The sequence below is a fragment of the Malurus melanocephalus genome, unplaced genomic scaffold (genome assembly GCF_030028575.1).
Source record: "Malurus melanocephalus ecotype Western Australia unplaced genomic scaffold, MMel_1.1 scaffold_70, whole genome shotgun sequence".
In the NCBI taxonomy this organism is placed as follows: Eukaryota; Metazoa; Chordata; class Aves; order Passeriformes; family Maluridae; genus Malurus; species Malurus melanocephalus.
In genome coordinates, this window is record NW_026623302.1 from 1119279 (window position 1) to 1134837 (window position 15559).

At 40.5% G+C, this 15559-nt stretch overlaps 1 protein-coding gene across 5 annotated transcripts in view; it reads left to right on the forward strand.

Annotated features, from left to right (window-relative positions):
- LNX2 (ligand of numb-protein X 2) overlaps positions 1-15559 on the forward strand; it is a 58555-nt gene that overhangs the window by 19861 nt on the left and 23135 nt on the right. For 2 of the 5 annotated variants that reach the window (XM_057366686.1, XM_057366687.1), the window contains 2 exons: positions 9090-9338; positions 12136-12667. In XM_057366686.1, the coding sequence (XP_057222669.1) occupies positions 12267-12667 (401 nt within the window). In that variant the 5' untranslated portion in view covers positions 9090-9338; positions 12136-12266. Of the gene's footprint in view, positions 1-1203; positions 1357-9089; positions 9339-12135; positions 12668-15559 lie in introns of those variants that run through there. The other 3 variants (XM_057366685.1, XM_057366688.1, XM_057366689.1) reach the window with 2 other exon arrangements.

A 15559-nucleotide genomic window follows, 5' to 3' on the forward strand; every position in this document is an offset into this window, starting at 1 on the left:
GGATAAAGGCTTTTAATTACCCTGTTKGCCCTCTTGGTTCATTCAATTGAAATTATTAGCCTTTTAACTCTGAAAATCAGTGAAAATCAAGGCTATTTTCTTATTGCAGTATTAAACACTTCTTCACTGAAGTGTGTGTAGTTGGGTTTCTAACCCAAATGTCTGTGTATTTCTGTAAACTAATAACTATAGAGCAGACTGTTGTYTGGGGCTTTTTGTGGGGGTTCCCTCATACCTCCCTATATTAGAAGCTTTATATGGAAAGGGTCCTTCTCACTTGTTTTCTGGGTATTCCTTAGCTTTTTTTGTGACTGCCAAATGAAGATGACTTGTGGCATTGTCTGACCCACTAGACTGTGTTCCTGTGAGTCATTATACTGCCCTGAACTTGATAAGTTTGAGTTACTTCTTAAAAAAACCTGGATTTTATGAACAGGCAGATTGCAGGTGAACTTGAGTAATTCCTTGAATCCCTGATGCTGCTGATATGAGCAAAAAAGCTTGGAAGTATTTCCAAGTAGTCCTTTCCATGCTAGTGCTGTAGCAGGAAGCTAACCTGGCCTTATGAACACAGCAGTTACTGTACAAGGGGTAGGCAGGCATCTACAGCCCCACTGTTGGTCCTTGTGCTGCATTTCTGGTGTCTCACAGTCTTTGTGCACGGCACTGCTCCCCTTTATGCAAGAGAAATACRTCCCATGAGAACATGCATCCTTATCTTGGAGACACCATAATACTTTGGGTTCATTTGCACTGCTCCCAGTGCAGCAGGTATGTTGTCTGTGGTGGTTTCTGGCTTTTGGACAATATAGGAATTAAAAAAAGAAGTTCTTAAGGTTTAAAAAATGTTTCATGTAAGTATTTGGCATAAAACATGTGAAAATGTTTAGTATGAGTTGGGAGTAAAACAAAAAGTATGGAAATAAAAGATGGTTTGAATTTTTTATGTCAGTGAGCCTAGCCTAACTTGTTGAGAAGTGCTTGGTTTGGGAAAATGAAGATTGTGGTTAGGGAGTACAAAGAAGATGGATACTCCCGTGGGTGAGTCGTCTGCCTCTTAAAGACCTTTTTCCAAAAGTACTGGTAATGAAGTAATATCCTTCAAAGCAAGACTGGTGTTTTAAAAGCTAGCTCTTAAGGGTTGAATACATAGAATAAATGAGGAAGTAAAAATTGTATCATCCCCCACAGAATCTCAAATGCAAAATTTCAGCCTGCTGAGAAGAGATTGGACAGGGAGGAGGAGGAGAAGGTTGGCGCTTTCCCGATGTAGCATGTTTCTGTCAGCCTCTGTTGCTGCAATCATTTTGACCATGGATACAGAAATGTGGTGCCTGAAGTTAGGAATCTCAACTGGTAGGGCTCTTTAACACACCTCTCTTTTACCACTGTCTTCCCAAAATGTGGGTGATCGGAATTCCTTGGTGATGTGAGTAAATGTATATATTTTGCAAATTCATTATTAAGTATTTTAAGAACTGAAATGCATTTTTCTTTCATAATTTCATGCCTTTGGTTTTTTTAACAACTTGGGTTTTGTTTGCTAAATGAGTATAGCAGTTGGAGTCCAGACGCCTTCCCACCTTAGCAAACTTCTGAACTCTTCTCGTTGGCTTGTAGCCTTCTGTGAGGACTTAACTCTCTTTTATTGAGCAATTTTATTTCAGTTTATTTCTTGATTTAGAGTTCTGTAATATATCTCTTCTATATAATTTCTGCATTTGGCTRCTAGTTTGATGTTTAACATAGGTGCTGCCACTTACCTGGTGTTTGTGTCTTTTTTTTCCTTTGATTTTAATTTTAACTACTCACTTAGAAGGCAATGATTTTCATTTGTTTGCCTTTCTTTAGGAATGTTACTTTTTCTTAAAGAGAATGAGACTACCGAGGAAAGCGGACAGAAATGCTGTAACAGCAATTTACCTCTCCCTCCTCCACGTTATTCCTTCTGCAAGGGGGAGTTAGGAGATTGCTGCTTAATATTTAACCCCTGTCATTCATGTGAGAATGCATTACAGGGCCTGTTGGCCTGCTGTGTGTCTGCTACTATACAGCTTAGCTAACATCTTTCACTTGAATCTTAAAGCACTGGCTTTTAACAGTGTTCCCACTGAAGTAGTTTCTGAGAACACACTACAGCAGCCTAATTTTGTACCTCAGTCAGGTGAAGAGCTGCACCATAGAAGCCTTCCTATGTAATAGCTAGTGAAATTCTATTTTTTTTAAATATATACACATACACGTGTGTGTGTGTGTGTTTGTGTATTTATATATTTAACATGCAATCAGCCAAGCTGATAGGGAAAGTAATTGAAATAAACAGCTGGCAAACAAAGTTAGGGGATAGAGAAGTGTTTTTGGAGAAAATGTCTGAGTTTTTTTCAACAGCTTGTCTCTGCTCTTTCTTGGTGGCYGTGTARTTACAAGGGCTGAAGTGGAGCATATATGATTCCTACAGCAGGACTAACAGCAAATGCAGTCTTTGCTTCCATGTTCTTTGTGTCTGTCAAATATGTATAATCAGACTGGATTTTACATAGCAACCTTATGTCCACTTCCTTTTCTGAATCCTGTCTGGAGGCCTCAGATCAAGCGTTAGTCTACTGTGTATGTAAAGACCTGTTTTCATATCAAGTATTTAAATGGATTTTATTTAATATAATCTTTGTATATTTTAAGACTACAACTTCTAGATCTGACATGTACTTGTTATGTAAATTCTGCTGATGTGTGGAGCCATTTATTTTCAGTATCTGTACAGAGTACATCTGTTGCAGTATGACAGGGAGCCTAACTGGAAGGTCTTAGTGTAAAGGTTTTAATTTTTGAAAAGCACCCTACAAAATAATGTGGGTGTATTTTGTGTAAGTCATATTCTGCCTTTTTTGTGTGCCCAAGCTTGGTTAGGCAGCTGGCTCTGAAAATAACCTTTTTATATGTATCAGAAGGAAGGTTCTTCCTGGAAATTAACTGGAAATTAAGTTATGTACAGCAGCAAAGTGYAATGTCTTCAGCAAATTTAATAAGCAGAGGCACAGGCATCATCCTGAAGTGTTAAGAATCAAAGAACTTGTCTTTATTGTGTAGTTAAYTCAAGTGACTGCTAGTGCATGGCATCCTAACATAATTCCCAGGCGTGAGTAGAGCCTGCTCAGGCATGGCAGTGCTTTTGGAATGAATCACCTGGCTGCSAAGAGGTGGTCAGAGCCAGCCCAGCTTTTCCTGACCTCTGGTTGTGCTGGGCTGCAGACCAGGTGGGGCAGTTGTGGTGAGTCGGTCACTCTGCTGCAATATCCCTGTTCCTAAGTCATAATTTGGCCTGCATGTAGGTAACTTGAGTTAAAGACTCTTTTGACTGGGCTTAAGAAGGCTCTTCTTTTCCTCTTTTTTTTGAGAGTTCTGATGTGGCAATACTTGTTTTATTTCATTAGGGAGAAAATAAGCAGTCTCTAGGCAGGGCAGACTGGTTTAGGGGGTTGCCTTAGCTCACCAAGTGACGTTTCTTAGCTGCTGGGGTTTGGTAGGTTGAGGCTGAAAATTGAAGGTGCAAGCTTCAGACCAAGTCTAGACCATCTTCTGCACTCTTTCCTCTATACTTTCAAGGTTCTTCATCTGGCTCTGGGGTGTCATGGGTTCCTTGCAGGCCGTGGACACTCAGTCCTGCAGAGGACTCTGCCTCCTTTCTGCAGAAGAGGAATAGTGTGTGGCTTACCATTTCTCTGAGCTGTCTAAACCATGTCCTCTAAACCAAGGCTCTGTCTTGCACAGATCTTAGAAATGCTTGTTTTCAAAGAAATTGACTGTTTTTGTTAGCTTAGGAGGTAGATCCATTTTTTTCATGCTATGTCTAAGCTAAAAAAACTGCTTAGTAACAGCACGGTTTACCTTTGAAAATAGCTTTCACCATCACTCAAGTTCTGGTTGATGGGGGAAATCATCAAAGTTACGCAAGGTGGTATACGCAAGAAGGAAGAGATAGGATGCTGTTTTTTCCTGAAAATAGTTAAGTCCTACAATTGAACTATTCAGAAACTTCAGAAAGTTCTTTTATCCTTTCTACCCCTCCACCCCCAGCTTCTCTCTGTCATCAAAGCCATTTCGTGATTAATCTCAGTACTGTTTCCCTGAATTTCCACCATGCGCACCAGTAGGGATGGGGGCTGATTATAAAGAAGTGCAGAAAAAAAGGAGAATAGCTCTCTGATTCCTTTATTTTCTTTGAATCACTACTGCTCCTTAAAATTTGAATTAATCAAATCAAATTCTCTCTGTACATATCCAGGAATGAGCTGCGTTTAATCTGGTTAAGTGTATTCTGTTCATCCACGAAAGTCCCTGTTTCAGGGCAAAGTGCGTAGGGGAGGGCTTTCCAGACGGTTTAGCATCTTGATGGACAGCTTTCTGCTGCCTTCATCTCTCCCAGCAGAAAGGGTGGCACATATGGCAAGGGCTGGTGGACAGATTGCACGGCAGAAAATATCCATGGCGGATAAGCAAATGTTTTACTCTTTCTTGCTTTTCTCCTCTGCTCCATCAGTGAGAAGAAAGCCTCATTAATTGTTTCCTTGTCATAAATTTTTGACTGTTGGGGTACTTTTTTCACTTCCACTGGATATAAAAGCCCACCTGTTAGAGCAGCAGTAATTAAATACTGCTTTCCTTATTGTTTTTGTGCTAGGAAGGAAATCTGTCTTTGCGTCTCCTGGCAGGTAAGTCTGAATTTCTTCACTTCTCTTTCATTTTGTTTCTTACTATTTACTTTTTCACTGCTGCAAAAATCCAGAAATGGGTTTAGGAACCTGGAGGTTTCTTGCAGGCTTTTTTAATGCACTTAGGCCTAAAAGTTGCAAACCTGCTTTATTGTTGAGAGTCCTGGAGCATCTTGACTGCCCAGGTGCTTGTACTGTATTTAGGGATTCCTGCCAGGGGGTGGTTTCTGACACGAAGCAGGATTAGCCCCCAGAAATAGGCACTTCACCTTCCACTTAACACTAAATGTACCTACAGAAAATGGATCTTCTTGCAAATTATAAAGGCAGCTCTCATCTCTCTTGTGAAAACACGATTGCAGAGAAAGGCAAATACTTGAGTAACACTTTGATAGGGTGGTGTCTGCAGAGGAGAGGGTACAAGTTCAAGTTCTCCAGTGGGGTTTGTGCTTCCTGCAGACCAGGACAGCTGGCTGGCCAGCCAAACCTGGTGGCTCTCATCTAGCTTGGGTTGTGTGTCCCACTTCCTCCTTTTTCCGCRTTACTCTTGTTCAGTAGGACTATGTAAAATTTAATCTGTAGATGTGTAGATGTATCTTCTTTAAAGATTCATACTTGTCTCCTTTTCTTCTATTCTAAGATGATTTATCAGATGTAGCTCTGTATTTGCTGTAAAGAATGGATATTTCATTGCAGGGACCTCCATACAGTCACAGTCCTTATCCTCCCTGTCTCATTTGAGACCAATTTGACTAAAGCAAAGCTATTTTAATCTCCTGGTCCCAAAATAGAAGCCATTCCATTTGTGCCATAGAAGATGGCTGCAGCACGATCTTTGCCTGTTGGAGTAAAACCTTCTGCCCGCTTATTTTATCTCTGGGCACCTTTTTCCTCCTGTTATCCACTCATACCGAGCATCCCTGGGTTTGAGGTGATGGTTTTGAGAGATGCACATCATCTATCATCTCTCCTAAGGATGGTCAGTCTTGTACTTCCCCTCGGTTTCTCCATTCCAAGCATCTCTTTGCTCACTGGTGTGCTGGTTGCCCGGATCCCCTCGACCTCTGCAGGCAGCTGTGGGGCAGCGAGGGCAGCACAGACGGTCCTTCTGCGGTCCCCCTGCCTGCCAGCGTCTCACTCCCGCTGTACAGCAGAGACCCTTAACGTTGCAATGGTAATTAAAGCCCATAGCCCCTGGTTGCCATGGAAACGCAGCACTCCACAAATACAAAACACAACTTACAGTCCTGTTAATTTTCCCAAACGCTCCGTATTTGTCAGATTTAAGCAAGGTTTCATTGTGTATCCTTGAAAAATGCTGTACTGTGAAAATGTGCAGCAAAGGAATGCGTGTGCACTTTTTTTTTTTTGAGGAATTGCATGTAAAAAGCCTCACCCCTGGGGCATGGAAAGAAAACTGTGACCTGTTGCCTTTGCAGTGATGCTGCCACATCAACACCTTGTGTAGGGCTGACTCCTTGTCTGTGAGGGCATTCCTTTGATGGAACAAAAAGACTAGCACAGAGGCAAAAAACAATCTCTGGAGAGGTGGTTTTACTGCAAGCCCAGCATCGCCTGGTTGTGGCTCAGTGGAACAAAGTCATCTTTCAGGCACAATATTATTTAGTTTGAATATAAAAATTCCAGTCATTCTGCTGAACAGTTTAAAAACATGGAAAAGGGTTGCTCATTAGCACAAAAAATAGGTGCATTGGGTAATTGGCATGCAGTGACAGTGGGGCTGCAGCTTTAGCAGAAAAGTGTCCCTGGYTAATTGTTGTGCCCTGTCCATCTCTTGTAGATTTTTGACTTTGAGCTGCCAGGTGCCATGTTTTGACAAAACTTTCATTTGTTTGCATTTTCAAAAGAGGAAGAGTCTAACAGGATTGTTGCCTCATAAACTTGGACAAAGGTTGAATTGGGTTTTGATGTTGGAAGGCAGTGCAACCCTCGGATATCAGTATAATTAATGTGGATATTGTAAAGTCAATACATGTTGCTAGTGCTGCTTCACTTGTTTGCTATATGCCTTTAATATTAAAGCAGAGATTGTGTCTAATGAGCTAGGTCACGCTTATTGGGAGATAGGAAATAACACTTTTCCCCTATGGTGATGTTTGCTAGCTGTTTATTCTCATGTTTTTTATTAATTTCTGTCTTTTATTCTTCCACTTAAGCTAGGGTCTGCTTTGAGAATAGTTACAAGTCATGAGCCTGATGCTGTAATTCCTGTGAAGGATACTGGACTGGGAGCTAAGAACTAATGTTTAATTAATGTTATGATGTGGTTTTAAGCAACGGTTTTAACCACTGTCTAGTTTCCCTTTCCTGGGGCTTATGTCGATCCACTCCTGACTGCCTCAGAGATCCTGTTCACAGCCCTGGCATTTGAATAAAGCAGGGGAATTTAGGAATTAYGAGATCCTTCCTAGCTAGCTTAGACAGTCAGGTACCTTTGTCCAAGGAGAACAGATTTTGGAAATCCTGTGACATTTTAAAATTAAGCYGACCTTTCCTAAAATCCAGGGTGATGACCGTGCTGTTGTTCAGAGTAATTGATCAGTGTGTGTTATGTATTGTTTTACAAGGTCAAATCTGACTGGCCAGGACAGGACTGCCTGAAATTAGGGTCACATGAAACCTTCCCCACAGCTGTACAATTTTTTCCATATGTACCTTTTCTACACTGCAAAGGAATAAGGAAGGGTTATGCTAATGTGTTTTTGTGATGCCAGCAGGCAACAAAATTTTGGGATYTCATCTCCTCTGGGATGAAGAGAAGAAGCAACCAGTACCCAGTGGCCTTTAATCAAGGGGAAAATACAAGTGGACAGTTTTTTTCACTTGCAGTTCATTTAAACCACAGAGTAGAAATTAATCATTGATTCAGTGGTTAGATCTCAGTGCAAATACATCCCTTCTGGTTAGAGAGTTTTTAGGTGCAGAACTGAGATTTGCATCCCAGCTATTTTGGGATACAGGGACAATGGAGGTGTCATTCATCTCAGGGTGTTCTTTTGACATTTGCTTTTGGTTGAGAAATTGCACTGACAGTTTTAAACAAAACAGAAAACTGGTGTATTTTAAAGGTAGTTTTTAAAAAGGTGAGTTGGTAAGATGGATTTTTTGCATAGTTGTTTACTTCTGAGGTATGCTTGTTTTTTTTGTAAAATTTTGAACAGTCAGTTAATGGCCTGTAAATCTCTAGGATTTTAATAAGATAATTTAGAAATAGATTGCTTAAATCTCTGATAGCATTAATTGCAAAATACATGTTTCCATTAACTTCGGATTGGAATAAGTGTTAATTATTTGTGACTCAGGTAAGGACAACTACAGTTAAAATGTTAACTTATTGCTACAATTCCAATTTGCTTGTGGTTAGTTGTTTTGTTTTTTTTATTTAATAGCACCCATTCAGACAGAAGCAATAAGCGTTGTGAAATCTGACATAGGTATAAAGCCTGACATCTTATGCTTTTGTAAAAATGTGTCGAGGTTCTCCAGAGACTGTTCATTGAATCAATAAATCAGAACTAGAGGAGGTCTGAGGATAAGACTGTCTTTTTCATTCTAAAATGGCTGTTGTGCACATTCCACTTAAAAAACTAAAATAAAAATTTGCACAGTTGGATGTCTAGTCTTGCCCAGTTCTCAAGTGGATTGTAATTTAAAACTGAAAGCGGGGCACCACCTGCACTGTTTGACTGTATTAATGAAATCCTGGGAGAATTATTTTTGAGAGAATTATATGACTGGGCTTGACTGGCTCTTTTACCCACTTCATAATTTTTATAATTCTGGTTATTTTTCCTGTTTGCAGCTTTCCTGGGCTGTTATCATCCTGTGGAGCTGGTGATCTGCTGTGATAAGAGATTCAGAAAATAATATAAGGGATGCAGAAAGAGGGTTGAAGTAGGGTATTATAAATGGCAGTGCTCTGGGATTGTGGATTTCAGGGATATAATGCTTTACATAAGGGAAATTTAGACCTGGCCTGCCATCCCAGCTGTTGTTCAGACCAGAAAACACTATGTTTGTGAACTTTGTAAATAAATTGATATTTTGCACTGGGAACAGATGATAACAAGCCTTGAGAACAATAATTAGGCAACCACAGTATATGACCAATAAAAATCCTGGTGAGCGTTTCATCAGTCAGGGAATGGAYTTGCCTGTAGCACAGCAGAGCAGTGTCAAAGTAAAGAAAGTAAAGAAATCTTGATTTTAGATTTTTTTTTTGAGGGGGGGGAGTGGTGGTTTGTTCATTTATGTATATTTGTTGTTGTTGTTGGTTTGGAGTTTTTTGGGTGATGGCACTGGGATGTTTTTCTTCCATTGAATCTTCATGTTGTAATCCACCCTCTCTTTCTTCCACAGCTCTGCTGGCAGAGAGGTGGTGGAAGGGCGGTTACGTCAGCTGCACAAGAGGTGGTGGGCTTAGTTTATGTGGCATTTATTGATGGTTTAAGCTACCAGGGCACTGGCAGCACCGAGGCAATGTCAGCTGTCTCTAGGAGCAATCTGTCTCTGGCCTGGGGTGACAGCTCTGCAGCARAGCACAGCCCAGGGCATCTGTCCCTGCACCAGCAGCATTCACACACTGGGATGGGTCAGCCATAGGAGCAGGTATGTCTGCTCACCTCCTGTAGTGGGGGGMAACAGAGTGACTGCCTGTGTCAAATTCTTGTGATTTCAGTAAATAGAKCCTGTCTGTGGGTATACCCTTCCTAAGAGAAAAGGCTTGTCATTGTAATTTTTACATGGCATTGAATGCCTGATTGCTCAACAACTTCTCTGGTTTTGCCTTTTGTTCAAAATTTATAGGAACTTGTTTTTAACACACAAAAGGATTTAACTACAGCCTCCTAAAAGAGAGGTGCAGGTATCTGTGACCATAGCCAGTCATAGAGGTCAAAGTTTGTATTTACTATATGACACTGCCTCATGCTCTGTCACAGACTGCCGTGTGAGTTACGTGGATTGCAAAGGATAGAAATGCTAGAAGCCTTCAAGGAGGTGAAACTGGGATGCTCACTGTCAGGGTTCCTAATTGGATCTCCATTAGAGCAGTGCACAGAATGATGTTTGAGTTTTTCCGCAGCCACACTGATGGGTTGGACATCCTCACAGGGGAAAGCAGAGGAGCAAGTATCAATATCTACACTCCTCATGACCAGTGACAGGACTCAAGGGAATAGCATGAAGCTGAGGGAGGAGAGCTTTAGGTTGGATATCAGGAAAAGGTTTCTCATCCAAAGGGTGGTTGAGCCACTAGAATGGGATCCCCAGGGAAGTGGTCACAGCACCAGCCTGACAGAGTTTGAGAAGTGCTTGAACAATGCTCTCAGGTGCATGGTGTGATCCTTGAGATGTCCTGTGCAGGGCCAGTAGTTGGACTTGATGATCCTGATGGGTCCCTTCCAGCTCATAATGTTTTATGATTCAGTGTATCAGGATTTGGTCCTTTCTTGGGTTGTTAGTTGCTTGGAGAAGGAGGAAGAATCCTGGTCATAGTAGTAGGAATGGGTCTAGACTTTGGGCAGCACACTCATGTAGTGGTTTTTGCTGCCTGTTCTGTGTTACTTTGCTCTGCAGGGCCTGTTGGTGTTGCAGATATCCCCAAGTGCGATACAACTCATGCTGTATATTCCTCCCCTGGTGCCTTGAGTGACAAAATAATGTGGTAAAGTCACAAATCAGTGCTGTGTTTTTCTAGAACATTTATCTGGTTTATTTTGTATTACATAAAGATCAGCCATTAGATGGGTCTCATCCCTTCTGCATTAATCCAGCAGTATGAATAGAGAGCGAGAGAGCTGTGGTTTGAGCACGAGGGCCCCGTGCGCTGCTCTCCTTATCTGCTCTCCAATCTTTGAGCTCTTACATAATATGTTAAAGACTGTTTTTTTGACTAATCTCTTTTGGGGTCTCATTTTGCGTTCTCAGTCTCTAGCAACAAAGAACTGCTATGCTCTTCCTTTGTGAAATCCTTTCCAGAAGGTGCACATTATCTACTATGAGACAGGGCAATGATGAGCATCAATTTCCACGGCAGAATAGAAGCCTGGATTACAAATTACTATTTAATCCTTTTTGCGTCAAAGGATATAATAATCCTTGTAAAATGTGCTCTAAGTCTTGTGCTTGGCTGTGTGAGGTTAGGGGGCAAAAATCAAAATAGGGAATCTCTTAAAAAGTAAGACGTGGTGAAACGTATGTTTTACCTATGAATTTTAGAATATATGTGTAGTACTGCATTTCAGCAGCCAGAAATAAAGATGATGGGCTGGTACCTAGACTACTAGTTTTTATTTTTCCGTATGCTTGCCACTACTCTGCTAGAAAACAGTAAGTTTCTGTTGTGAGTGTTGCTTGCTGAATTGCAATATTTAGGCACAAAGTAAGCATTGCTTCAATTTGATTTTTTTAGTCTCCCCACATTTACCAAAACTAACAAATACAGAGGTGTCTTAAGACTGTGAGAAAATTCATTTTATTTCCTAAGGCATCATTATCTGAGTGTCAAGCAGTGTGATTCTGTAAGGGAGGGAAGGGTAAATGAGATTGGGAGGGATAAGGATTTAGTGTTTGAAATTGCAGACTGATGGCTGCACAACTTCCTGCCCAAGCAGCTATTTTAAGAGGGGCAAAATTTAGTAATATAAAAAGTTTAGAAAATAAATCCCATGGTGACAGACCTGCAGTCTTTTCTTGCCACATTGAGTGTGCCGTAACTTTGTTAGGTAAAAAGCAAAACAAGTAAGTTCTTTGAAACCAATAGCTTCATATGATTTGTTCATTTCATATTTTTATTACTGGTCTATGTACTAAATCGTATGGGGCATTCTGGATAGAATCTGTCCCTCTTGTTGTRTAGCGACTCACAGAGAAAACCTATAAGTAAATGATGACATATGTGCAATATTACTAATAGAGGGAACCAGGGTAAGTCATTTGCTGTTCTTTTTAATGCAGTGTATTTAGAACTTTACTAATAATCTAATATTMTAGTCAAAAACCTAAAAACAGAACAGGAACAGATTAAAATGGTCATCTCATATTAATGAAYGCAATTATTTGATCATATATAATCATCATTCTACAATAGGGTATTTTTGTGCCAGATGCTAATTGCATGCTTCTAGTGTGGCAATGCATAATGGAGTGTCCTTGCTGTCACAAAATGGTCATCTTACAGGTGAAAACTGTGCTGTGCACCAGCTCTTATAAAACCATTAAGTGTTCGTGTTGTGAAACTATTCGTATTTGTAGATTTTTTTGTTGTTCTATAACAAATTTACAGAAAACAGGAATACTCCCCTAATCTACCTATCTGTTGTGTAAACCCAGAAGTCAAATGTTTTGAAAAGGACTATCATATTTTATGCAAAATGAGTTATTTCTATTCCTTTATTTGTTGCAGAGAATGACTCTTGACTGAAGAGCATACATAAGACACCCTGGAAGAAGTAGTTCTGCTGTAAGCTTTACATGAACATACCCATCCTATGAGAAGGAAGAGGGGAAGGATCTGTCAGCCTTCTTAGCTGTAAAATGGGGACTACAGGTGATGACATGGCTGCAGTGGAGCAGAATGCCTCCTTGAACCCTCTGTGCTTTGAGTGTGGCCAGCAGCACTGGACAAGGGAGAACCATCTATACAACTATCAGAACGAAGTGGATGATGACCTGGTCTGCCACATTTGCCTTCAGCCCTTGTTGCAGCCATTGGACACTCCCTGTGGACACACTTTCTGCTACAAGTGCCTAAGGAACTTTCTGCAGGAGAAGGATTTCTGCCCACTGGATCGAAAAAGACTCCATTTTAAACTCTGCAAAAAATCCAGCATCCTTGTTCATAAACTGTTAGACAAGCTCTTTGTTTYGTGCCCCTTTTCTTCTGTATGTCAGGAAGTGATGCAGCGATGTGACCTGGCAGCACATCTTAAAAACAGGTGAGTGCTGCAGGTRTTTGCTTTGCCTGTTCCCTCCATGCTTGTTTGTGGCCAGTTTGTGTAGCAGTAGAAATTGGGGGCAGGAGATGGGAGAAAGGTGGTAGTGGCTTTTAAATTCTCAGCAGAGGACTCTAGGAAATGGTTAGTCTGTAACCAAGCACAGGCAGTGCACTGGAGTATCCTTTTTTTGTACATCCCACTAGAAAATACTGAAGACTGCTTAGTGATAGCCATTGGGAAAATGACATGGATCATTAGTAGTCTGATGAAAATGATTTATCAAAAAAAAATACAGTGAAGGTTCATTACAGTAGGGAAAAAAGGCTGAGGGAGGGACAAAATTAGAGATGTGCAAACTCTGTTTGCAAAGAGGAGAGAAATAGTGCAGTAGGAACAAAGAAGATTAAGTTCAGATTTTAGGGAGAAAAGCTTTACAATGGTCAGGCACTGGCATTGATTGCTTAGGGTGGTAGTTGTCCATTCCCCATTTTTAGAAGTGTTTATGAACATATTAAACAAATTTCATCAGGAATAGTTAGATCAGAATTGATTCTGCTTTGGAGTAGGCAGGTAGACAGGGTGCCTCTTAGGACTGCCGAGCCTTCTCTGCCTGMCTTCAGTCCAGCCCAGTGACACTGGTGACCACCCGGACAGAAAGGTTCACTTGTGAGGTGCATGGACCTACTCCATAGAATTCTTTCCAAGTCCTGGTCTTTGTCCATTTGGAGACTCTTGGAGACCGTCTTCTGGTGAAGAGTGATGTTGCAAAGGAGATGGAGAGCGTTTGCGTGGTGTGGGTGTGCATGCAGGCAGCTGCTCTGCAGCTAAGGGGAACAGGACAGATACCAGCTGCCTTGGAAACCCTCTGTTCGCATTCGTATTTCCAGTGTGCCCTCTTCCTTCTTCCACACATCCTGAAGGCTTCTGGGGTTTCAGGGCTTGGGAGGACCCTGGGCATGCAGAACATACAGTAGCCCTATGGACTGTGGGGAGCCTGGACCTGCCTGGGTATTTCCAGTTGTTGTAGTGTGGTGTACATGTCAGGGAGATACAAGGACTAATGAGGAGCCTTCCTCTCTAGTTGTCTTTTTTTTTTTTTAATCCTCCCTATGGTTTCCATGTTCACTTAAGCATTTGCTTGTTACCTCGTGGCAAGGTATGTGATGACTTGGGGGTGGTGAGGAGGCCTGACCACTTTATAATTTAAAATCCTGATATTAAAATTATTTTATTTTAGTAAAGGTCAAAATGCTAGCAAGACCACTGCTAAATGTTTGATTCATCTTCTGGTTCCCCACTGTCATATCCCTCACCTCTTCAGTGCTTTTYCTTTAGTTGACATCTTTTTGAATGATATTAGGGCTGTTTACAACAGGGTCACATAATTTATTAGTACATAGAACATTATGTATGCCCTCTTYAAGTATACATGAAATATCCATTTACTTAATGCACAAGGTTATTATGGAATCCAAGTGAGCTGAGTCACAAGCTTTTCCTGTTTGTCGGCTGGAAAAAAGCTTTCAGTTGCAGAAGGCTGCTCATTTTCAATTCCTTCTGTTGTCTTGGTTATCTTGGCTGATACATATCTTGAGTATATGGTGATTTACAGTTTTCAATTAGGTTTATTTGCAAACATCTGAACACCTATAAATTATCATAGCTGACATAAATGATGACAGCAACTGTGTAGTTTGAATTTAATTCTWTATGGATTAGTGAATCTAGTAAAATTCTGCTACTGATCATTGTATTTAGGAAAGAAATACAAAATTCAGTATTGTAATTGTCAGCATTGATTAATATAAACCAGTCTCAACAAGCCTTTACATGAGCTGGTTTATATTTCTAAGAAAAGCAATATGGTTGGTTTATTTTCACTTCTAAAAACCTTCACACTGGGGTTTTCCAGCATTTTTTAATCAGCTCCATTTGAACATAAAAGCTGGATGGAAATGTCATTGTATCCACCAGGTGCCTCAGAGTGTGAGGTTTCTGCAAGATGCTCTCGCAAGGAGATGAGAGGCACCAACACAAACYTGATTATTTCACAGTCGCTAATTGCACTCCATGATACCTCATTGCACAAAAATACTCTTGATTTCTGAAACTTTAGTTTCATTACATTCATTTGCAAACTTGGTTTTTAAAGTTAGGCACAATAYATGTAATATATTTGAAAGGAAAGAATCTTATGAATAATGTTGTACTGTTTTCACAGTCACTTTGGTATAGAAAATTTGTTAATGTTTAGTAAAGTAAGTGGCAGTTCTGTTCCCTGGAGGTGTTTAAGGAAAGACTGGATGTGGCACTCAGTGCCATAGTCCAGTTGGCATGATGGTGTCCAGTCATGGGTTAGACTTGATGGTCTCAAAGTTTTTTTCCAGCCTTGTTAATGCTGTGATTCTGTGATCTCTAAATATCAAAGGTAAATTTCTGAGATGAAAATCTGACAAAAAGTTACTGAGACTTTCTGTGAATTAYTTTAATTTAGTTAATTCTGACATGTTATCCAGAAGTGAAAAAAGTCCATTGTACAAAAACATGTTGTGAAATTTGTTCAGTTTTATAATGAGGGGGTTAAGTATTGTGTTTATTGCTTTTGAGTTGGGCTTTAGCTTTCACCTCCTTTATGTGGTAGCTTAAGTTATCATTTTGGATGGAGATGTTTTTCCAACTGGGCAACACTGCAGATAATTTTATGTCAAGTTAAGTTTGAAGTTTATGTAGGATTACATTTTTTGCAATTGAAGTAACAGTTGAGCTATTCATTATGTGTCACTGTTTTGGTGTTTATGACAGTGCTGGTGAGCCCTGTTCTTCCCACGCACTCCCATGTTACCTGCAAGCACTGTCCCTGCCTGGCAGTTTGGAGCACCAGAAGTGAGGAGG